General features: G+C 40.7%; 1 protein-coding gene across 4 annotated transcripts; it reads right to left on the bottom strand.

Annotated features, from left to right (window-relative positions):
- Nucleotides 1–1,630: 1,630 nt before the first annotated feature.
- On the bottom strand, nt 1,631–19,490 carry FBXO30 (F-box protein 30). Of its 4 annotated transcripts, XM_087776580.1 has the most exons (5): nt 19,299–19,490; nt 15,096–15,223; nt 14,463–14,567; nt 5,438–7,532; nt 1,631–4,556 (listed from the first exon to the last, which is right to left on the bottom strand). In XM_087776580.1, exons 4-5 carry the CDS (start codon nt 7,514–7,516, stop codon nt 4,353–4,355), a joined length of 2,283 nt encoding a protein of 760 aa, XP_087632706.1. In that variant the 5' UTR covers nt 7,517–7,532; nt 14,463–14,567; nt 15,096–15,223; nt 19,299–19,490; the 3' UTR covers nt 1,631–4,352. The 4 variants fall into 4 exon arrangements, with proteins under 4 accessions (XP_087632706.1, XP_087632705.1, XP_087632707.1 ...); XM_087776579.1 differs by lacking the exon at nt 15,096–15,223; XM_087776581.1 differs by lacking the exons at nt 15,096–15,223; nt 19,299–19,490 and adding an exon at nt 18,680–19,156.
- Nucleotides 19,491–24,468: the final 4,978 nt, after the last annotated feature.

Genomic DNA, 24,468 nt, shown 5'->3' on the forward strand with positions numbered 1-24,468 from the left:
AACACATTTTTCTTTCCTTTTTCTGGCAAATACTGATGGAAACCATGCAGATGAATTCTCCATATCCGAAGGACCTTATTTTTCTATTATTCTTACCAAATATCGCCTCTGACACCACCAGCATGTAGAACCTACACTGAATACACACCTTGCATTCAGTAGAGAGGACTGCATTCAACTTAACTAATACTTGATTCAGGAATACAGGCAGCGCTTGGAGACAGCTTACAACTAAAGTACATTATAGAGCTCAAATAGCAGCAGGGTAACTCCTGCTATCATGGAAAGACTGATAAATCATCAGTAAAACACAGTTGCAGCATGCACAAGTCAGAAAGTCCCAGCACTCTCACAAACACAGTCCTTCAGAGGAGTCTCTATGCTGGGACTGGATGCCTTTGTTATTTTAAGCCTACTTCTCCATTCAATTTTCCTCTCCAGTTTGGATTACTGCTACAATATTCACCACATGCCGAACAGTCACACTATGAGAATCCCATTCTTCAAACTGTCTCTGTTTTACATGCCATAGCTTTTTATAAACACTACCTGAATGCTATTTTTTCCTCAGTGCTGTAAACAACCACAAAATTTCGCTCATCTGAAGATGATCAAAGAATTTAAATCAGCTTTCTGATATTACAGCAAGCATCGAATTCTCCACTGAACTTAAATCTCATTTTAGGGAAGTACATTCAGCAGATAAGAGCTTGTGAAGATAGTTTTAGCAGTAGTATTCTCAGAAAAACAAGCTAAAACATACAGGAAAATCCTCTAGAATACTTCAAGCATCAAGAAAGTTAAAGCAAGACAAAAGTATTTCCTTACACAGCAGAATATCTAATCCACTTACGGAGAGAGAAAAACAAAAGGTTAATGTGGCCTGTCTAAAAAGTAAAATAGACACAAGTTTGTAATGGCTGAAATTAAACCATGAGTCACACCACATTACTCAACGCAGTTTACATTAATTTATTATCAGATTTATGTAGTATAGGTACATTTTTATTTGTAAAGACTATTAGCATACTCATATTAGCAAATGCCAGGGCAAAAGGTCAATTTCTGGGCAGTGAGGTTTTGTTTTATGTTTTGCCATTCCATGAACAGTCTGAACTACAACTATTATCTAAAAAACACCCTAAATTTTTGCTTCTGTACCATTTTAAGCAACAACTTTCTACAGAAAACTTTACTCATGAGACAATACACTGAAAATGTTCTTCAAAAACCGGTAGCATAAGTGTGTATCATGTTGATCAGATAATCTTTCCAATTTATTTTTCAGGAAAAACAATTAAAACAAACCTACAAGGTACAATATGAGTCTTCAATGTTATGTAGTTAAATCTTTAATTGTGGAAGGAAATCTATGCTGCATAATAGACCAAAGCAACAGAAATGGGCATATAGTCTAAAAAGGAATGACTGATCTTCATAACGAAGTGAATGTGAATACATATTAATCACTTCCAAATTATGCAATGTTTAAATGTTTGTAAATAGATTCCTTTTTGTAACTTAATTTTTTGAGTACTTACTGGAATCCTATAGGTAGACATTGAGCACCATGTTTGAACACTGGAAGGCTGGTAACAAGCTTTAAAAAAAGTACAGTCATACTAAAAGAGAAACTCCAAAAGTTTTATTAGGATTTCAACAGACATTGCAAAAAAATATTGCATAATGATTGAAAACATAATATTTAAAACAAAGTAGCAATGTGGTATCAAGTAAAAGAAAGACTGGAACAGCTGTCTATATATGCTGTAAGGAAGATGTACCAGGAAAGGGATACAACATTTTTTAAAATTCAAGGGCAAATGTGAACAAGCCACATTTTGATAGACTGACTATACACCATAGATGTTTTACAAACTGCATAGCAGTGTAAAAAAAAAAGTTTTTATCCTAACTATATTGTATTCCTGCATTTGGAGCAGTTTACAAGGCAGAGATTTTGTTTACAACATTGATATTTTAATAGCTCTGGATTCTCATTAAAAAAACCCTAATTTAACAAAAAAGCCTGTATCTACATTTGAAAACAAAAGTGCATGTATTGAGAAATAGTGTTATTTCTTAAGAAGAACACCGAGTACTTAAAAAGTTCATTTTAATAGATCAACAACAGATGATGGTTTAGATGTAGATCTGCACTGTGCTACAAGCGAGATTCTACCAACACCAGCTCCTCTAACTGAATACCCTCTTTTCCTAAGCAACCGAGACACGTGCCTGCCTACCATACTTATCAGGGTTCTGGGTAGTTACAAAGAACGTCAAGTTCCAAAACCACCACATTGCTGACTTAAAAAATACCAGTAACCCAAGACAGATGTTTTAAAGTAGATTTAGCCATAATCGCAGCCATAAACTCCTCAACATTCAGGATCCTTCCAGTCACACAACTGCTTTTAAACACTGGAGAGCAGCAGCCATTAGAGCTAAAAGACAAGAACTGATGAAAGTCTGTCTCCTGCCTTGTACTGAAGAATTTGTGGGTAATGAGCATTTCAGTGCACTCAGAGAACGGGGCAGGGGGCATTAAAATTCCTACCTAAAACCCAGTTGGTATAGTCAGATTTGTACATGAATCTAGATTCTCCTTTCCACACAACTGTGGTAACAGCTAAGAATTACTGCAAATATTGCTGACTGCTGTAGAGGGTTTACTCCTCTCCTCTCTCCAAACAAAACAAGAGAAAGTGTAGGAAGAGAACATGTAGTTTGAAGATCCAGGCAGAACTTCTGTTTGAGCTCTTGTAATTTCAACTCATGGCACTGAAGAACTAGATTTATTTTTTTTCTGGGCACCTGTAGCACTCTGGATAGAAAAAGGCAGTGGATGTTTAGCTGGACTGGATCCAGAATGGGAAATGCACAGATACCAAAGTTGTGAAATGCATCCAGACTAGCCATAAACAAGTGTCCAGTACAGAAATTACGAGTAATAAATTTAGCCATTTTTGTAAACATCTCCTCCTTACTAATACCTTATTTTTTCCTAGAATGGAAATACGTACTGTATTTCTTTGTTCCAAGCTCTGGTCTGTTTCTGTTTTAGCTTTGTGGCACAGTTGCTAAGTGCAACAGGCTAGAGACACCAACATTAATACAAACAAGTTGGAAAGTCAGTTCAAGTTATTACATACAGTTTTGCTATATCAGGCCATTTTTCATAGCATGTATTCTCTGCTCAGAAATGCTTTGTAAGATCTTTTATTATGGAAGACTGGAAGCAAATTGGAGTTGTTCATTTAACAGATGTGGTTGAACATACATTTCTGATATGCCTTATGCAAATAACGAATCATGTCTCATCTTATGAAGATGATACATTTGCTATACATACCAGTAATTTAAAATGCTCCTCAGAAAAGCAGCATTTTTATAGACAAATTAACAGAAAAGGAGACAATACATCTCACAATACCGTAAAACAAGTAAAGCCCTTTCATTAGCTGCATTATAAATTCATAACTGTTCGTCACATACTTTCAATTTCTGACTGCTCAAGCAATTTAACCCTCAGCCAACTGCAGGACAAGGAAAAACATTTTAAACATTTTGTATCAATGTCATTGTAGGTGAGAGTGTAAAAACTAGTATTCCATGTTCTTAGCTCTAAAAGTTTTGCTCCCAAAAGTGAAATAACTGTTAATAGTTCAGAAGAAAAATAATCATTGTTGACATGTCAAAAGAAAGTTGTACTAAAAATTAAGCTGCTGTAAATCTGAGTTCACTTAGATAATTCCTAAAAAAAAAAAAATTTAAAAAAAAAGCTGATCCTAGATCACCTGTTAACTAGGAAGAGCACTAGAACACCGATTTCATGAGAAAAGATGCACTTAAAAGCTGTGTTTGAAACATCTACTATGAAGCTTTGAATTCTTCCTTATCTTTCAAATATTTGGATTATAATTTGTTAAAAAAAATAGACCAAATACAGAAAGTACATTTGGTCAGGATTTTCTCTCACTACAACTCAGTGTTTCCTATCTAAATGTGCATACCATTTAGAGGCCATTTTTGAAATGTTATCAGTCAACAGCAACATGGGCACCAGTGAATCAGAACACACACTTTTAGGATTTTGTTCTTAAATTATATAAGTTAGATAAAACTACCCTGTCCAGCAAGTTCCAAATTTTTCAAACGTTAAGGCAACTTTCATTACTTTCCAGCTAAACAGTATTATAAAAAATAAATGTCACTTCAAACCTTATATACACAGTGACAGAGTAGATTTAGCTAGAAAGTATCTTTAGTACATTAATAAAGTGTCACGTAACATTACCGAGGTTTATCAGGTGCTTGAGTGTATGTGCAATTGGGAGTGGTTGCAATATTTAAAGTACTGGTTTCAAAACAGAGCGCAGTGAACGTCCTTCTTTAGTGAGTTCTCGCGTTACACACATACATGGCAGCGGAACAGCCTCCTCTCTTCTCTCTACAGCATTGTAGCTACATTTCTTCAGGTGGTCAGCCATGCTTACGATGTCAGCAAACTTCCACTCATTCACAGTACAGAAGGCTGTACTGAAGCGCCAAACCTAGAAAATAAGCTGCATTTAGGCTCAAAATGTTTTAAGACACCTGAACTCAGAGCAGGAAATCGAATGTTTGTGCTGTAACACTTTCAGGCGATGTTTTGCAGCTACTATAAATCATACTAAAAATCAACGTGACAAAAATATACAATGCTAAACTTTGTGTAGCCAGTCCCAGGCTGATTCAAATTCCAAGTCAACTCTGAACACTGGGAAGAAAGGCAGGCAATACTTTTTGCATCTACAAAGTAGAAGAAATCAGAAGGCAAATGACAAAGTATTGCATGACCAGTCACAATGATCCATTTATGAAATGATCAACTTCTGCAATTCCAAATGATTGCTGCAGATACCCTGCAGTTCTGGGAAGGGGAAGGAGGGGAAAATGGTGAAAACTGTACTATACAAAGGTCACCCAAAGGTTTTAAGAATTATTTACATACTTCAGGCACTCAATATCATGTCAATGGACAGGATCTCAACAGATGAGCAAATATTGAAATTGCTGTAAACAGTCTAGAAGGCAAGAAAAGCAAACTTTGTAGGCAACTTTCCCACTTTCATGGAATATTGATACTGAAGAAAATCATGAAGTAATCATTTAATATCTTAAAATCTTGGGAAAATCAGAGGTTAATTTATTTACATCAACTAAAAACTAGACAGACACTACTTTAACTTCTACTTCTTCAAGTGTGGAGAAGACTGAACCAACCTGCTAGCAATTTTCCCTAATTGTTCTACATGACAATCTGTTTCTTGAAGGGATATTATATCAAAAAACAGTAATTACAATAGTGATCAAGGAAAATATTAAGGGAAAAAGCAGAGACATGACCAATTTAATACCTTCCGTTTCACCTTGGAAATAAGAAATAACTTACCTTTTCTTTTATCTGCCAAGAAGAACGTCCATCTGTGTACTTTCTCTTCTCCCAAAGCAGTATCACCATTCCACGTGCTTGAAGCAAGCTTCCACACACATCTCTCATTAAACGTGACACTCTTGAAAGCTGACATAAACTAAAGCCATCTAGAAAACTAGCAATGTGCTGCAGAACCTCAAAAGGTAGACTACTCAGATGGTCATTGTGTAGTCCAATTAAGCAGCTTTTTGCTGGTTCTACTAATACTGTGGATATACAAGGCTGAACTCCAAATGACCTTAAGTGGCGGTCATGAATGATTTTTGCCCCTTGTGTTGAAGGACAAAACCTTCGTTGAGAATATGTACACCCATAATATGCCAAAGGACACCTCTGCTCCATCCAGCCATTAAGGCCAGCATGAATGTCACCGTGCACATTCTTAAAATGCGACGAAAATTCATTCCTCCTAAACAACTGTCCACAAACAAATGTAAACATTGAACGCTGTTTTGTTTGGTATCTAGCCACGTATTCCAATACCAAATCCAGTCCAAGGGTCTGGAATGGACTGGGATTTGAGAGCTGTGGGTTGGCATGATCACATGCAGAAGCTGAAGCTATTTCCCCCACCATTGTATTTGTGGCCAATATAGCAGATGGGAGAGAAAATGTTTGGGTCCCAAAGTCAACGTGATACACATCGACAGCGCGACTTTCTGATATCCCCCTACCTCCAGGAGAGTCTCCTAGGCAAAACAACAGAGCTGCAGTGATTAGATCAATCCCCTGAAGACCCATAGGATCTTCTGTTATCTCCAAATCAGATGTATCAACAGCTTTGTCTTCTTTTGGTGTAGACCAATAGTGGTTAACAAGGAATTTGTATGATCGATGCCGTAAAAGTGAAAACGCATCTACGTTTCTCAATCTTTCTTGCTCCACTTGCCTCTCTAACATTTCTTCTTCGTTAGCATTATGGGGAAGGAGTACATGATTAACATTGCCATTAACTAAGTGATCAGCTGATATTACTTCTTTAAGTTGTGCTGTTACAGGGAAGGAGCTGCAAGACTGTAATGCTTCATCATCATGAGATGTAGTACATTCACCATTTGCTACACTGGATGGTTTTGCATTAGATACACCAAGATCTTCATTCTGGTCCAACACCTTTGAACATTCATTTTCTACATGAAAGCCATTACACAAAAGTGAGGAGTTACTGAGGTTTATATTTAAGTCGTGCTTTTGCACTACATCGTAACAAATATCACTAGAACCATTTTGCTCCATTTGTGAATTTTGACTCAGGCTATCAAAGTTAATTCCCCCAACTGCTCCTATGTTATCTTCCTCTGGATATTCATGGTCAGAGTTTTTATCCTGAATAACGCCATTAGAAGCTTGTTCTTTAATCTCAGTATCTTCTTTCATTTCATGTGGTGAAATGCAGAGCCTTGAACTTAACATATTAATGTCCCTTGTAGCAGTGTTCAGGATATCCAGAGCAGCAGCTAAACTCCTTGTTGTTTCCACAGTAGCTTGATAAAGTGCGCCATAGGACTCTTCATCTACAGGCATCAAGCCATTTGAATGCACTGTATCTGGGGCACTTGATTTGACAGAGGTTTGCTCTCTGGATTCTGGTATTTGATCTCCTGCTTTTGACATCATAGTTGCTACTTTAAGTGATTCTAATAACATGCGCTGGTCTTGAAGGGCTAAAGCCATATCTAGCTGTTCCACTTCATCAACATCTTTACTCAGATTTTCGTAAGATTTTCGGTCTGCGTAACTGACTGGCCATCTATTCCACTCCATCGTACAACATACCACACTTGCAGGACAAACTTCTAGATGATCAGCAATTTTATTTCGGGCTACTATGAAGGGACATCCAAAGCCACTATTCAAACAAGGCACTCTTTCAAGTGGACATAACATGCGATGTTCCTCAGCTTTACATGAGTGAAAAACTGCTCCACAAACCAACGGGCAGCCAATCAAATCACAGGAAATGCCAGGCTCTGGTCTGGTCATACAACGACGGCTGACACAGTTCACACAGTGTAAATGTTGTTGATGTTCCTCCATGACTGTAAATCCAATTCTGAGTGAAGAGAAAGGAGACAAAAGCATAGAATATCAACTCAATGTTGTTAATATTTACTAACAGTTATTCGCAGCTTTGCATCCTCTATGTGTACAGAGAGATATATGTTAAAATGTGAACTGATCAGTAGCCATTTTAAGAGAACAAGTGACATTTTATCTCAAAGAAAAGGTGTTTAAAAGTTCTCCTGAAAATTAAAGATACACATGGGTATCAGAGTTCAAGACATAGTCTATGCATTTGTTCACCAGGTATAATATGTACAACTTAGGTAAAAATGTTGTATAATCCTTCCCTCTGGAATAGCTCTTTTCCCCTGCCCATTGCAAATAGATGATTCAATGAAAACCAAACCATGATTGTTGACTATGGCCTACTACCTAAAATCATAAACCATATAACTCTACAGAGTAGGGAGATGAAATAAAGGAAGCCAGATTCATCTTCATCTCTAGTTCTCTAAATTAAACAGAGGCAACCTATTCCCTGGGCTGCTTGCTACCACCTAAGCTCCTGACATCCTCTTCATGCAATTCTGTTTAAGGCAACCTGCAGCCCTCAGTGTGTATCTCAATCCCCTGTCATGTCCCATTCTACGCCCCGCCATGCTTCTGACAGACAGCAGTCCTTTACAACAGCTCTTCACTCTTCTTTTTTTCTTCATCTATAGCCTATAGCTCCTCCCTAATTTTTATAGTAGTTGTTGCATAAGGGTAGCAATTATACTACACATTAAAATAAAGGTCCTGTCTATACCTCCAGTTCAACCCACAAAAGGTAATTTTTTTTAATGCATCCTATGGCCATCATGATTACAATAGCAGCAGTTCAAAGTGTAAGGGTAACACAACAACTTCATATAAGAAGGCCAAACAGCAATAAAAAGCCAAATAAAATTCATTGCTTAATCTATTATAAAAATTGACACAAACAAAAAATTCAATTCTTTGGTGTGGTAGGGAGAAAAAAAGAAAAAAAAAAAGGAAGAGAGTAAACTTTGCGTCTTTGTATCATACTTCAAGATGTTCTGGAACTGCTCACTAGCTGAAGTGCAGGCCCACGCAAGTGACCAAGCTCTCCCCTACGCTCCAACAAACTCCCTCTCCGAAGTGATACCACTAGGGATTACAGTTCAGAGATATCAGAGAATGACTTGCACAGAGCCAGATCTCAAAATACTGTGTCAAAAATACATTGCTCAGTTCCATCTTTTCCTCACTTCCCACCCTCCAGCAATTTTCTTGAAAAATAAAACGCTTACAGAATTTAAGATTAATAGAAATGGTGCCTTATTTTATTCTACTAGCTAACAAGTGCTCTCATGCGTTGTCTTCAGACTAAACACCTTAGTTTTAATCCATTAAAACTTCTTAAATTAAAAATACTCTAAACTGTAAGAATAAAACTGATTGATATTATTCCTTTTGTTCAAACTGAAGGTAAGAGGAAACAAAACAGCCTTTTAGACATTCCACTTTAAATTATTTAAAGCATTTAAATAGAAACCTATGTGACACTTCACTCACTTGTATTCTTTTAATGCTTTGAAATTCATGCCAACTTTAAGTAGCAATCTGTCCTCATCCCCCCATCCCTCGTAATCTGGATAACTCAAATATTTTAGCCACCCACTCTCCTGAACACTTCTAACAAAGAAGCATATGTGCTACACTTAGCAGGCAAAACACAGCTGAATTTTTCCCACCATACCTTAGTATTTATATACTGAGTAACAAGTAAGTTTCGAATAAATTGTCAAGCGCATCAGTCACTGAACTCAGTGACTGACTGACTTACTAAACGTTTTAGCAAACCTTTCTGGCACACAACCTGCTTTCAACTTGCATATTAAGTCAGATAGCATCTACTGCAAAGAGCTGAAACATGTTCAGTAAAGAATGAAAAAGAGAAAATTGACTTCTCTGAGATATTTTTAGTTCTTCTAGCAAAGCCCTCTCTAAGTAATTCCTGCCAAATACAGCAGCCTACCTGTTGCTAGACCAAATAAAATTTCAGAGTTTTGCATCAATACTGAAACCAAACTCTAGTTTTCCTGAAGTCAACAGGTGAGCAGAGATCAAAAGGAAGCTCTCAGGTTATGTGTGTATTTGAAAGCACTTAAAACAAAATGAAAACAGCCCTGAAAAAGACAATTACTAGTTTATAATGCAAGAGCCCTGACAGAGCCCAGCCCTTGCTTCATATATCTAAACACAGTTCTGCTCCCATGAAACAAGCAGTCTGGTAGCAGTAAGGCTTAATTTAATCAGTTACCCCAATTATGTTAAAAAAAAAAATACATTGTTTACCTACTTTGCAAAGAGCTATGCACCCTGCTCTCTTTAAGACAGCCAGAAAAAGCCACTTCTAGAGCAGAGGGCAGGTGCGTTAGCTAGCGCACACTGCTAGGCCAGCCGTGTTCTATTGCTTCTGGGCCAAAGCTGGCCCGCATGCAGGCAGCTCAGAACGCAGTCAAACTGAGCTCATGTTTGCCTGCACCATTTCTGTAGACATACCCTAAATTAGTCAACCATCATTAAATAGCCCATGCGAGTTTACACAGAAGAACACTCTACCAAAACATCCTCCTCCCTAGCACACTGTCGTGGTCTTTACAAGTCGGATTGTGAAACACGAGTTGCATGATGATACTGGCTTTTCTCAGGCTCCTGGACTCCTTTCACACATAAGCTAATATTCACCAAAACTTAATGATTTCATACAAGCAAATGAAATTTTGAAGTGTGTAAGGAGACAAAACCTGGTGAAAACACCAAATATCACTAACAGACAGTATATGAAAGCCAGCACAGACACTAAAATACCATGCTTTACCAATAGGTAGGTGCTAATTTAGTTCTATAACAGATGCTTGCAATTGTTTTTATAAAGCAGCAGCATGCATGCGATCAATTAAATAGTTGAAGTAACCTATTCTCTCAGTTTCTGTGAATTAGAATTTTATTGGTCACTAAAAAGTTTGATATTAGTTGCCATTTTGCTTAAAATTTAAATCCTTTGGCTCCTTAACTAAATATGTAATTTAAAATCTCTTTGGCCATCAGTAGACCATCAGCAGTACATTCACTAAAATTCTGCATCCTGCTTATAAGCCTTAACTTCACAGCACCTGCTGCAGAACTTCAATTTAGTCAGAATGTCACATTTTATTTACAGCTTACTACAAAGTCCGTTTATTTATATATATATATATAAAATGTCCTTTTTCTGCATTTTTAATTTTTTATTTTAATACCTGGGCTTCAAACTCAACAACTGTTTCGGGCCGTCATGAGTTCCTGGACTGCTTAAACTAGTTAAGGCTTTTGATATAATTCAATTATCAAATTGCAAATTAAGTCCAAAGGCAAAAAACCAAATAAGCCTATCAAACTAGTGAAATAATGGATAAGACCTCAAGAATTAGCACATTCATTAATCAACAAACGGTCCCTCCATTTTGTAAGCTAACCTCGTGAACCACAGAACTTAGCACCTCTTTGATTCATTAAGAGCATCCACATATGAATCATTTTCCTTTGAAGAACGAGAACCAATATTTCACTAGTACTACACTGAGAACAAGAACCATCCTCTTCCCAAACTTTGCCTTATCAAGGAAAAAAATGCTGAGTGAAAGGGAGATAAAGAAAATTCTTGCTGGAGGTAACAAAGTACTCTCAGTTACTCCGATACAGAAAATTGAAAGGGCTAGCAAAGAGTGTCATTGCTGACCTGAAGAAAAATACCTGTCATTAAAACATGTACCAATAATATTTACAGTGTTTAACCCCATTGTGTTCCTTGCCACAATTTGCTGAGAAGATGGTGTCAGATCAATGACTATAGCAAGAACAAACAGCTGTCCTTTTCTGATAGTGTAGTGTCAGCAACTAGCTTCAGTTCATATGAGATGCTTAAGTACACACACTTGACTGTTACTAGCAGAGAAACCTAAAAATACATCCCGTTCCAGTGAGGTGACCACTGCTCTCAGAATTTGTGCAATCACTTGATGTTATTGTACATACTATACAGTCAGCTGACCAAATCAGCCAGAGCATGCTTTGAAAATCTGTCGTAATTAAAAGGATTAAAATTCCAGCTGCTACAGCCACATGATTTTCAGTTGCTGTTGTAACACAAACATTAAAATAGCATAATAACACTCTCAAACAGTCGCCACGCAATACTTCAGCTGCAAGTAAGAGCTCTCACTCTCTTCTCCACCACGCAGTATAAGGAGCTGTACTTAGTATTGTCAAACCCAAAGTCTGCTTACTTACTCTCTTCTACATGAATCCTTTGGTGCCAGTAATATAGGAAACTGCAGCAAGTATTACTGCTGTTGGAACCCTCCACTACTCAGCTACCTTTTATTCACCAAACCTATAAAGCCCAACTACCTTTGAGACTCTTCCCTCTATCAAATTCAACTAAATAGGCCAACAGGTTCTCTAAATTACTGGTTCGAGGAAGTAGAAGAATAGAGAGACACAAGCAGTACTACAGGTTTAAACTCCCAGGAGCATCCAAATCCACCCACAAGCAGCCAAATATATGCAAACCATTCTAAAAATTCTCTTTTGTTTTGGAGATAGTAGAAGAGACTGCCATATTTCTGAATCTTCCAGCTTTTACTCAGTTCTCTGGCTAAAACAGTGGCTAACAAGTATGGTAGGATGCAGAAACTTTCAGAGACAAAATGATGAAAAATAGGGCAAGAGGTAGAGAGAAGTATTATTTAAAAAAAAAAAAAGCTTTAGAATATTCTGCCAAAATAGAATTGGCAGTACTATAGATAATTATTGAACAAGCTATTTTATTCTTCTATATACTACCATGCATGGGAGAATAACTACCATTGACCTTGAGTCACAGGTCTAACTATCAAATGCTTTAAACAAGCTTTGCAGTCTAGTAGAAGGTAAGCTTTTCTTGTCTTGTGATCCCTTATGCTGCACAAAAAGAGTAACAATTTTTGTATCTAAAACTCAACACCTCAGCCTATTACTACAATAGCATGGCTGCATTAACTTTCTATGTTATACATGTAATGCCCCCCTTTTGGGTTTGGGGGTGGTGGTGTTTGGGCTGGTTGGTCTGAGGTCTGCTTTGATTTAACAGTTTTCAAATAACCGATGAAAAACATGAACTGGCATTCTTTGACACCATTTCAGTTGGAGAACGGCAAATGCCACCAACTAGCTGCCATCCCTGCTTGAGGTGAGCAACAAAAGGCAGCTCTAACTCTACCTCCTCAAGACTCCACAAAGTCTAAGGTTAAACAGCCCCACCCTGAGGCTTCTCCAAAACCAGTGCAGCCATTGTCCTCATATTAGGGAGCTGGGTACCTCAAATCCTGCTTAAATGCCTCTCCATAGCATTGGGAAGGCAGGAAAGAGGGACATACAGCAAAGTTAATCTAATGCTACACTAATTTCCAACTACTCTTTAAAATGGTAAATTCAAAAGAACAATAAACAACATTACAAACTGCTAAGTTATTAACGTGAAATAACATGACTAAGAGGTGACAAATTTAAAGGTATGTGCTTCAGTTGCACAGGTAATAGAGTAGTATATGTGGCCATATTTTAATATCTTATATATTAGGCAATTGTTCTTTTTTACGCAATTTTTCTGATTTCAGAGAGAAGCTCCTGACAGGAACTTTATGAAGCCTCGTATTTCTTCAAACTAGTTTACATCAGACATACTTTTAGGAAGTAGAATCCTTTCAGACGCTACACTTAAAATCTCAACCTTACAGGATACAAATTACTGCCCCTCACCCCTGAGTTCATCGGGACAACCCTGGCTTCTGTTACAACCAGGCAGATCAGAGAAGTTAAAACTATATTAAAAACATTTGGATAGACAAGTTTTCTCCACATTCTCAAACATAAATTAATCCACAACAAAGAAGAAAGCATCTTCCCTGCCTGGTAGTGACTGCACATATTGGACATACTAGAGTGAGTCTACATTATTTTTTTGTTAATCACTGAACACATGAGAAGGAGCTTCAATTACTAAAGCCCAAACTACTATACAAGTAGTATGCTACTTCCACCATTATCATCACAGTCTACAGCAATTCATATGTATTACACAAAAGAGGCAGAAAAAGGTCAGGCTCAAAACATGGCTTCTTATTGCAAGAAAAAAAACTCAGGAGGATACGTGCTTCTGGAAAGATTCTAGTTTTATCAGCTATCTAGCACTGAAGGAGTATGTACTAACTGCTTTTTGAAGCATAAATTAAAGTTATCCATCTACCTCAAAACCAAACCAGACCAAAACAAAAAGAAACTTCTAACTACAGCAAAAATACTGAGTATTATAATTGTAAGGAAGTGCAACTTTTTTATGTCAACCTTATAAAGAAAAGCTCTTCTATGTCTACTCCTGCACCAAACACCCTATTACAGGACCTGACCTGTATTTTGCATTCTTTTGAGTAACACTTTAGGAGTTCCTTTCTCCCTAGCACCAAACCATCTTCCTCCCATTCAGAGAATTCAGTGAGATATTTCCTCCCAAATCATTGCAGCCAAAAAAAAAAAATAGAATCAAGGGGAAAATGACGAAAGCAAAATGCTGCTTTGACTGACGTGGACCCTCCACTGATGCTCCATGTGTCTGGCTTTGTTCCATTTTAGAATAGAAGCTCTGATGGAATGATGGAACACTTTCTGCTATCACTATTAAACTCTGTGAGCGTTAAAAATCAAAACAAAAACTACTAGGCTTTTCTTTAGAGTACTTTTGTGACAGATCTGCCATGCATTCTTGTCTCCTTGACACATTCCCCAAAGAAGAAACCCAAAGGCCTCAATGTGCCTTTGGCCACACACTGACACAGGACAACCACACCAGGAACAGCTGCGCTTGCTGCATGGCTCAGGCACAAAAGCACTCTACCTGTTGAGATGGTGACAGGGCAGAATCAGCTAGAGAGCCAGTAGATTTCATGTGTAAAGCACTTCTGACCTTGAACTCAGTGCGACTCCTTGATTTCTGCAGACTCTGCAAGAAATGAGATCAGAAGTTAAGGTTTCATTTCAGGTGTACAAATTGCTTCCCATATGTACAATCCTCTGAAAAGGTCATGTGCTTACACTATGTGGAGCTACAAATGTTGCAATATTTTGCAGGTTTTATGGAAAAATAAACAAGTTTTTAACCGATTTTGCAAAAACAATTTCATTTCTGTCATTTTAGCTTATTGCTAGCTGTTAGTCACGCTAGATGGTCACCTGTTTAGATTTAAGGCTAGAAGAGATTATTAAAAGTTATTATTCTGACCTACTTCACTTAATTCTTTGGTTTGGCCTACCAGGAACCACTTAAGAAAAAAACCAAATGTGAATTAAAGATTGCAACAGCTGGAGAACTAAAATAAATAAATAAATAAATAAATAAATAAATAAATAAAGTAAGTTTAAAGTTTGATTCTTTTACAAACTGCATTTGAGTCTAGTTAAAATTTGTCCAGCTTCAGTCTTCAGACATGAGATTTATTAAACAGTTGCTTAATATTAAAAAGCTCTTTACTATAACAAGCTGCTTCTTCCACGTGTTCATACCCACAGATTATCACTAAAACTTAACAGAGGTGGAACCAAGGTGATGTACCCAAAGGAACAACGATATCCTTATCCCCAGATAACTTCTCACAAATCCTTCAGAAAAAAAGAAAAGAAAACAAGCCATTTCTCAGAAATCAGAAACAGAACTACTGGAAAAAATAATGCATTTCGTATTACAGTAGGTAGTTTTAGCCACCCAAAAGAAGCCAAAAATAAATCCTTCTTTTTACATAGTATTTTAATTCACACATGTTGCCACAGAATTCCTGACCCCTGTATATTTACAGAGATCAGGCCAAAAATCTTGTTAATATACTATTTCAGGTCTTACTACACAAGTTTAACCAGTTCCCATAGCAAAATAAGAAAACAACTTAAAGTAAACAGAACATGAACACAACTGCTCTCCAAAATCCCAGACTGAAATGCAGATGTTATGTACTCTCTACATATAAGTTTTTTTTTTTTCTATTAAAAATACACCCTTGTTAGAAGATGGCCTGACCACTGTACAGCACAAATAGATAGTACACAAAAAAATGTAACAGATCCCTCCCACCCCCCACCGCACCAGGTAATACTAAAGTAGAAAAGATGGAGTTTATCCTAAAATATTTTGAAAAATTAAAAGTAGAACAAAAAGAATAGGAGAACAAGAACAGAGACAGCATTAACAACTTTAATCTATTCTATTTTCAGGTATTTCACTTTCTTATCAAATGAAAGATATTTTTTGCAGCACCTGCTAGGCTTTTTCCCCTTCCAAGCTGCTTGGTTTTAAAACCAACAGACATAGTAAAAAATATCCAGTTCTAAAAAAACTATTTTCTAAACAAAAACTCACCCATCTCAAATACTTGATGACAGGAAGCTGGGAATATATCTCATAATGAGCACGTTATACCAGCTCTTTCAATATGTTTTTAACTTGAATGAAGAACTGGAAAACATAAAGATCTGCACTACGCTTTTGTGCAGGGTTTTAGGATGTATAATGAGTCATCAATTTCTGATCTCTAATATCATTTAGACTGCCTTTTCCAAACGCCAACGGGCTTGATGCTATTACTTTTTCCCCAACGACTCCAGCTGAACATTCCCATCCAAACACATTCCACAGCCGATGACAATAGTGACTCAGCTAAAACAAGGTTTTGTAAGGGCATTAGAGCTATGTCAATAAAGCAGACTCCTAAAAAGATCCTATTTGCAATGAATCTGTCACTCCAACAAATAACTCTGTCCCATAGGACTTTTGGAAAACTACAGTTTCTACTAGAGATGCTTCTAAATAGATAAATAAATACAAAGCTTAAACTTCAACAAAGTAAACACCGCCCACCTTCCAGCACCTATGTAACCAAGTCTAAACAAGGTATCACTACTCAACCATCAACCTGAACCACTACCTTAAGTTTTATATGAAAAGCTGCAACTATGCCAATTAGAATTTTACCTCACTTCGCCTCTCGTTCTCATGCCTTAAGTTTAAACCTATCAGGTTTTCATCATGATTTCACATTAAGAGCTTTGATTAATGTTTGGCATTTGGTAAACAACAGCACAGTCTACTCAACTAGATGTTCTACAGACTCTAAGGGTTTGCAGGGTATTTTAGATTCAAGTAGCATTAACAGATTACAATAAAATTAAAACAAGACATCAAGTGTCACCTCAAAAACTATTAAAAACAGTAGCTTGCAAAGTAAGTCAGAATATAGAGCTCCCCTACAGCTTGACTTTAACTCTCTTGGTCTGTTTTGGACCAGTTTATATGATAAGATTTTTTCAGTGTTTTTCCTTCATTCAATATTGAGACTAGACAGTGCCCAGACACATAGGATTTCTCTGTTACCCTCACTTAATAATGTACCTACTTGTTTATTTGTGGTCTGTTCAGGAATACTTACTCCTTATACAATCTAACCATCTCACCAACAAACAGTTGAGCTATCTTTATTCTTATTGTGCAAATAAGGAAACTGAAAGACAATTGTCACCAGTACAGTGATCACTAGCTGAGTGATTCCCTGGTCCCATCTCAATACCACTGGATCTCATTGCCAGAAGCAAACGGCGTTTGCCTCATTTGAGACAGAGCTCACCAAAGAAATATGTTTGTCAATATGAAGGAAATTTTATTTGTTATTTTTAGTTCAATTAGACTGAATACAGAGCACAGGTTTGTTATAAAGCTGAAATCTACAGCAGCTACAGGACTCACTTGAACAGTAATAGCCATATGCTTTCTTCTTTACAAAGGTACTACAAGACACTCTTTAGGACCTAGGTCAAAAACTTGGTTGTCCACAAACGTGCAGAAATCTTCCCCAGGGAGTTTCCAACCAGATATTGCTAGTTAAACTCAGCACTTACTTTGCCCATTACACTTCTAACATCAAAGTAGGAGGCAAGGGAAATATAATCCAAATTTAAGAAGTTAATTGAGTAAAAGAAGAATTTAGTGCAAAAGAAAGAACATTCAAGAAGCAAAGTAAAACCACTGCTTTTGCACAGCCTTTGCCCATTCTGCTGGGATTCTCCTGTTCTCTAACACCTTCTAACTTTGGAAAAGAATGAGACAGAGACCCCACAAAAAGTCTCAGCTTGCAATACAACCCCAATTCACCCTTTGAATCTATTTCTTCTCTGGATGAAACTTGACCACTATGGAGAAATTATGCACAGATATTTACATGCATATAGAGTGGAAGACGCATTAAAGTTGCCAGGGTATTTTTCGGTCTTCCAAGTATTTAACTTGCTTACCAACCAAAGTTCTTTTAATAATATTTTTGTACTTTTGGGAGAGGGGGGAGAGGGCAAGATAATAAATAAGCATAAGTAACATCCTCATCAGCAGGGACGCATGAACCTTAACCCTCCAGATCACAGCACAAGTTAAGGTGTATGACATTAACACGCAGCAGAAGGCAGCAGCTGTCCAGGGAAAGGACTTAACCATCAAGTGCTACACAGCGATTCTAGAGGAAGCGGAGGGAGATCTCTTGCCTAAAGTACTAGCACAAGCAAGGTGATGCTGTTGCTACAGCAGCACAGGCTTGGTTTTGGATTAGTATGCTAACACACACTTATTTTGGCATATTAACAACACAATCAGCAAAAGGGAAACAAGGATTATGAAAAGCTCCTCAGCCAAATCCAAGTGGAACTTTACAGAACAAAAGAAAGCCGTCTCTCCAGCCCACGGGTTTTTTCCCTGGAGAATTCAGGAGACCTGCTGCAAACAACAGCGGCGCTAGAACTTTTGGCAGTGAGGCCACACGACTGTTTCAATGTGCGTGCCGTTCAACAAGCTGCTGTCATCTCCCTATACGCTTCTGATTGCCAACCTGTGAGGTTACAGGAGTACAGCTACGCAACCTTCTTCACCTTCATAAAGGAGGGGAAAAAAGGTTCCAATGCATGTCAATAATAGCCATCAAAAGAGGAACTGAGAGAAGAGCCAGAACACCACCTCCTGCATGACCTGAGCCCACTACTCGAAATACACGAAGACGGGGGATTAGAGAAGGATTTCAGCAATACCTCTGGATTATTTGCTCTCTTCCTCTCTCCCTCCATGTAGAGAGGAGACTCTCCGACTGCAGCCTCGACAGCTCCAGGCGGACCCCGGCCCTACCCCCCTTCCCACGTGCTATCGCGACACCCCGCCGAGCGCTGGCAGCACCGCGGGGCAAGAGGAAGAGGCAGCGGCGGGGCTCGCTCCGCCATCGCCGCGGCCACCCGCTCCCGGCGGCCGCGGCCCCGCAGCGGGGCCAGGCGCGGGGGCGGGGCGGGGCGGCCGGCGGCCACCCTACATGGCACGTTAGCACCGACTCACGCTCAGCGCTTCGGGCCCTGCGGGAGCCGGGGAGCGGGCAGGGAGGAGGGGACACCGCCGGAGCACGCACACCGAACCCCCCGCGGCCTCCTCCGCCTGCCGGCCGGGACCTGTCAGGGACAGCGGGGAGCCGCCACCGAGCCGGCGCAGGACCCCGGCCGCCCCCGCCCCGCCGCGACCCCGGGCGCTCGCCCCCCGCTGGGCCGCCACTCGTTTACCACCCGGCTGCCAGGCAGCCGCCGCCGCCGGCCGGGAGCGGGACGCAGCCCCGCCGGGGGCGCAGGCCCCGGCTCGCCCCGCCGGCCGCGGACAGCTGCGGCTCACCCGTCGCCGTCGCTCGGCTGGCAGGAAGGCGCGGAAGAGGCGCGGGAGGCTGCGCCGCGCCTCGTCTCTTGCCCCGCCGGGCTCTTGCCGCCGCGGCGCTCGCTTCGCTTCGCTTCGCTTCGCCTCTCCCGGCCCGGCCCGGCCTCGCCTCACCGCTCCCGCGCGGCCCCGCTGCCGGCCGCGCCCCCAACGGCCGCGCGGGCGGGCGCGCGCGCGAGGGCAAGCGAGCGCGCGGGGCGGGGCGGGGCGGTGGGCGGAGCAAGAGGCTGAGGAGCGCGCGCGGCGCCGGCGGGGCTGCCCTTCTCTGGCAGCTGCGCGTCCGCCTTGGTGGGGGGCGGGGCCTGAGAGCAGGGCCAAGTGCCCGGCTGTCGCCCGCGCGCATGCGCGGCAGTGGCAGTGGCAGTGGCAGTGGCAGTGGCAGTGGCAGTGGCAGTGGTTGGCGCGGGGTTGGTGCCTGTGGCCGGGGTCCGTCCACAGGCGAGGGTCGGTGCGCGAGGCCTGGCGGCCGTTGGTGTAAGGCGAGAGGGACTGCGGCCCGGCCCGGTCTGGCCTGCGAGGGAGAGGCCCCCTCGGGGGGGCCTGGGTCCCCCCTGGGAGCCAGCGACTCCTGGCAGCGAGCGGGGTTACCGTTTGTGAGGCTGTCCGGAGCCCCAGTGGGCCGCCGCCGCAGCCGGTGGAGTGTGCAGGGCAGGGGCTGGGCGGAGGGCACACCGCGCACAGCTTCTGCTTTGAGTCCGAACAACCCCCTCGGCTTGCCTAGGGCACTGGTGGATGCAGCAGTACTGGGCCATGCTAAAGCCGTCACCTCAGCAAAACACTTGCTGCCAGCTAGTTGGAAACACACCTTTGGGTGTTCTGGCAGTGCCCATCCGACACCTTTCTTGGTGCCCGTATGGCTTATGGTTGCCCTGCAGGCTTCTAGTGCGCTGAGCAAAATGTGCTGGCTTTTTTCCGAGAAACTTGAACTTACTCCAGAAGTGCAGGGTGTTGAGCCTGCCTTTGCAGAAGCCAACTGTTTAGGGTGCTGTAGCTAGGTAGGAATTATTCTGGGTGTTAGAGCTATAAGGGTCCTTGCTCCCGATATGCCTGTCTTGTTTTGAGGGGATACCGTGCATCTTGTGGTCCTGAGAATAAAGCAATTTTATTTAGACTATACCCTTTTTTCAGAAGGAACATACTAAACGTATTTTATGGCCACAGAAGATACAGATTGGGAAGATTAGTTTGATAATTCACAAGAAATAGTATTCTTTCTTTAAACTAACAGTTGACAACCTTGTTCGTCTGCACGCTGTTTCCAAAGACCTTATTTCCCTGCCATCTGTTTGAGAGAGGTGATAGATGTTTAAGAGCAAGCCGAATAGATTCTCTAAATCTCTTAGTGCTTAACCCAAGTTCACTGGGGAGTAAGTAAAAGATGTGACTGTTGTGAGTTTGGACATTTAGTGTCTTAGAAGATTCTTACCTTTTCTTACTCTAAAAATAAGAGAACATGAAAGAAAGATGTAAGCCATCATTTTCATGTTAGGTATGCAAGACAAAGCATAAGATGACCTTAATATGAGGCGTTGTTCCCAGTTCTTCCTATAATAAGCACTCTCAGGTTTGCCCCACCCTTATACCATAGCCTTGATCTTCCTTGATCCTGAGGACAGGCCCTTTTTTCCTTCATAGGTTTGATTATAGGATCAGGACATAATCATCTAGCCAAGTGAGCTCCAGAAGATGGTAGGGATTGGCTCCATGACTCACAGAAGCCAAGCAAAATCATTTCATCTGCTCAGCGGGCAATTACACAAATTGCTGGGCAGAATCCGGGTAGACAGTCACTGGTTTTTGCAACTGCCTCTTCTTGGAAATGTCGTCTGTGGGACAGGTGAGCTTTGCTGTGCTGCTTATTCTCACCGCAGTGGAGTATACTCTGTGGCTGACTGAGATCGACCTGCTGCAAAGGTATTCATTATGTAGGGTGTTGCAGTGCTTTTGTCTCTGACTGGCTGTGTGCTGGGCCTGTGCTTCTGGCAGAAGTGGGGCTTTCTAGTTTAATCGCTTCTTTTGAGTGAGGAGAATGAATTTCTGTGGCTTGGACTTCTTTTCTCATACCTCAGCTGAGACTCCTCTGATCATTCAGGGAAGAATCTGCTGCTTCTCTAACGCTTTAGCACATATACTTGCCTGCAGTCCCAGAGCTATCCCCTTCTACCCCACCTGACGATCATCACCGTTGTCGTGAAATGCTATTTAAGGTAATCAGGCAAGTTGTAATCGTACAATTTGGCTTAGTACCATTGACCTACAAGCCAGAAGGTCTCTGAGGATTCAGTGGGTGAACAACTGGAGAGGCTATTTTCTACTGGCTTAAATCCGAAATGAATGAAACTTCATTCTGGTTACTCATAAATGGAAAATGAGTATCTGTGCCTGGTCCGGTATTGTTCTGTACATGACACTGTCACTGAAGTCAACAGAAGAGTGAAGTGTAAACTGATCTTGAGGCAGTGTAATTAGGGTCTTTCCCCTCATCTGACGCAAAGCCTGTATCAAATGTATCAACTGCCGGGGCAGTTGCTGAGGTGTGCAGACAATCTCCTGTAAGCCGGTAACTGTATGTGAAATAAAACGCATTTGTTCCTAAGGCTGTAGAAGGTGCAATTTGTTTGCTGTCAGTTTCTAATAAATGTGAATTATTTAAGTACTTTCTAGTTTCAAATTCTAACAATCACAGTTGTTCTTCACTGACAGGTATTTGTGTCTGGGGATTCTTTCTACATGGAGCTATAGAGGGAAAAAAATTACAAATGTTTCCAAAATGCATTTGCAAGTAGATTTACTAATGCGTGAGCGTTCGTATTTAGCAGTGTGTAAAAATAAACAGCTGAGATCTGCCCACAAAGCCGCATATGCAATTTGCACTGCACAGCTTTGAGAGCAGGATGTTTCCAAACAACGGAGACCTCAAAAGAAGTTTTTTGCACCTCCTGGGTTTGTGTTTTCAACCTAGGCCCATCAAGAGATCTGATACTTACTTTAATGCCTTTATGTTTATTCCTTCCCAAGCAAAGCCTCTCCTCTCTAACAAGGTACCTCTTTTGTCATTAACAAAGCCAGCAAATAGCCTAGAGACTTGAAGTGGCGTGGTAATCAGACTCTCTTTGGTGAAGCTGTTTGGTAGTAGTAACATTTGGTCTTCTAGAACATCTTCTAGAACATCTGGAACACGGATTATAAAAGCTGCTAGAGAAGCTCATTTTGGGGTTTGGTGGTGTTTTGTTGTATTCCATCTTTAAGGCAAGAAGGGTTTTTTGGTAGGAAAAAAATCAGGTCAGGTGTCTCAATGTCAGCATCATTGCCGACCTACCTAGTTACAGCCATGAAAGCTGTGGTGGGTGGGTGCCACGTATGCTTTGCGGGAATTCTTGGTGCTCTGACCCAGGTACTGGGGTATAAATACCTTCAAGTCAATAAAGTTAATCCTGCCAAATGGGAATCCCTTGGTTGGTTATAGACCTATGAAGTAGCAAGATAGAAAGGATCAATGCTGTCTCTCAGAGTGGAAAAAAAATAATGTGCTACTGCATGGAAGCTTGTCTATGAGTCTCATGAGCGGATGTATTAATGAATACTTCAATATGTCATTATACTCTTTGAAACTGAATCCCATTAATGGTTTGAATCACTGTCCCAGGACTTCAGCAGTCATTCAGCATTGACTTCACACAAAAATGCCCTTTTTTATAAGACAGAAGTGAAAACTGTCAGGTGATGGTTATGTTTGGGGTGCTTTTTCATAGGTAAAAAACCCACACCACAATATACTTGTAATAAATTACAGTGTTTGTATTTCAGCTATTCTTAGGCTTTGTGCTTCTTAGTTAAAATAAAAGTTCTTCAGAGATTCCAGTTATGATTAAAACTGCCATCAGTGCTCCCCCAAGGAGCAAGCTTTCAACTGGCAGAAGTTCGGTTTTATTTGGAGAGAAAACAATAGGCAGTGTTTGTTTACAGAGGGGCCTCTTCCAATGAGATCTAATGGATCGTTAATTATCTTAGTATAGATCAGGTTTCCCCAATTCAAAAGCATTTATAAAAGAACATTTCTGAAGCAAAATGACAGTACAGAAACAACGTGTACCAGTTTATTTAACTTGGAGAAGGGGCACTGAACCTGGAGCTCTGAGGAAGCAGTTAATAATCTAGGACAGAGTGTGAATGGGTGCAAAAATGATTCTTTGTGACTTACCACATTCTCTTCACTTTTCGCTTTTGCTTCCAGTTGTCATTCAGGCAGGAGGAAGAGAGTGGGATTGTTAAAGGAGCTAAGCAAGGGACAGTGGTGGTCTTCTAAATAAAAGGTACCCAGAACGCTTTTGTGCCATACGCACGGGCAGGGTACGAATGTCTGGGATATGATACTGCCTCTGCAACTCGGGGGTTGCCTTTGTGGGGAGGAGGCTGTTTTCAGCCCTGTGGGTCTCCTGTTGTTGCACAGAGGCTTCATCCTCCGTGATCCAGCTGTTGCAATGAATCGGTCTCCAGTCTGAAAGGGAGACTCTCTACCACGTGGTGCTGCATCTTCCATCATGGGGGGCAGCTAGGCTAGACGGCGCTTTAGGGCTGAATTGTTCCTTCAGTTGCCTGAGTTTTATAACAGCGTAATCATGGGGAACCTGATGGAGCTGTGTCTGACTTGGAGTAGTGGAAAGAGGGAAGAGCTGGGCCCTCTGACTCCACATTTGCGAGGAGCTGTGTGAATGGCTGAGTTTTGCAGGGCAGCATCGAGGAGACCTCTCTGAGCTCAAGGCAAGTTTGGCTTGGAAGCTGCAGCGCTCAGCAGGATCATTGTACTTCCTGCGCTTAATAGCACAAAATTGGTTTTTATTGGAGATGGAGTTCCACATTAAACAAAAATAACAATGATATAACACCTTTATTGGATTTAATGCTATTTGGCACTAACAATTTCTTTGCATAGCTACACTTCAGCAAATTTATCTATTCATATTTTTATTTATAGAATCATAGAATCGTTTAGGTTGGAAAAGACCTTTAAGATCATCAAGTCCAGCCGTTAACCCAGCACTGCCAAGTCTACGACTAAACCATGTCCCTAAGCACTACATCTACCCTTCTTTTAAATACCTCTGGGGATGGAGACTCAACCACTTCCCTG

The sequence above is a fragment of the Nipponia nippon genome, unplaced genomic scaffold (assembly GCF_047370975.1).
Source record: "Nipponia nippon isolate SJK-2023a ecotype South Korea unplaced genomic scaffold, ASM4737097v1 scaffold_4, whole genome shotgun sequence".
Lineage (NCBI taxonomy): Eukaryota > Metazoa > Chordata > Aves > Pelecaniformes > Threskiornithidae > Nipponia > Nipponia nippon.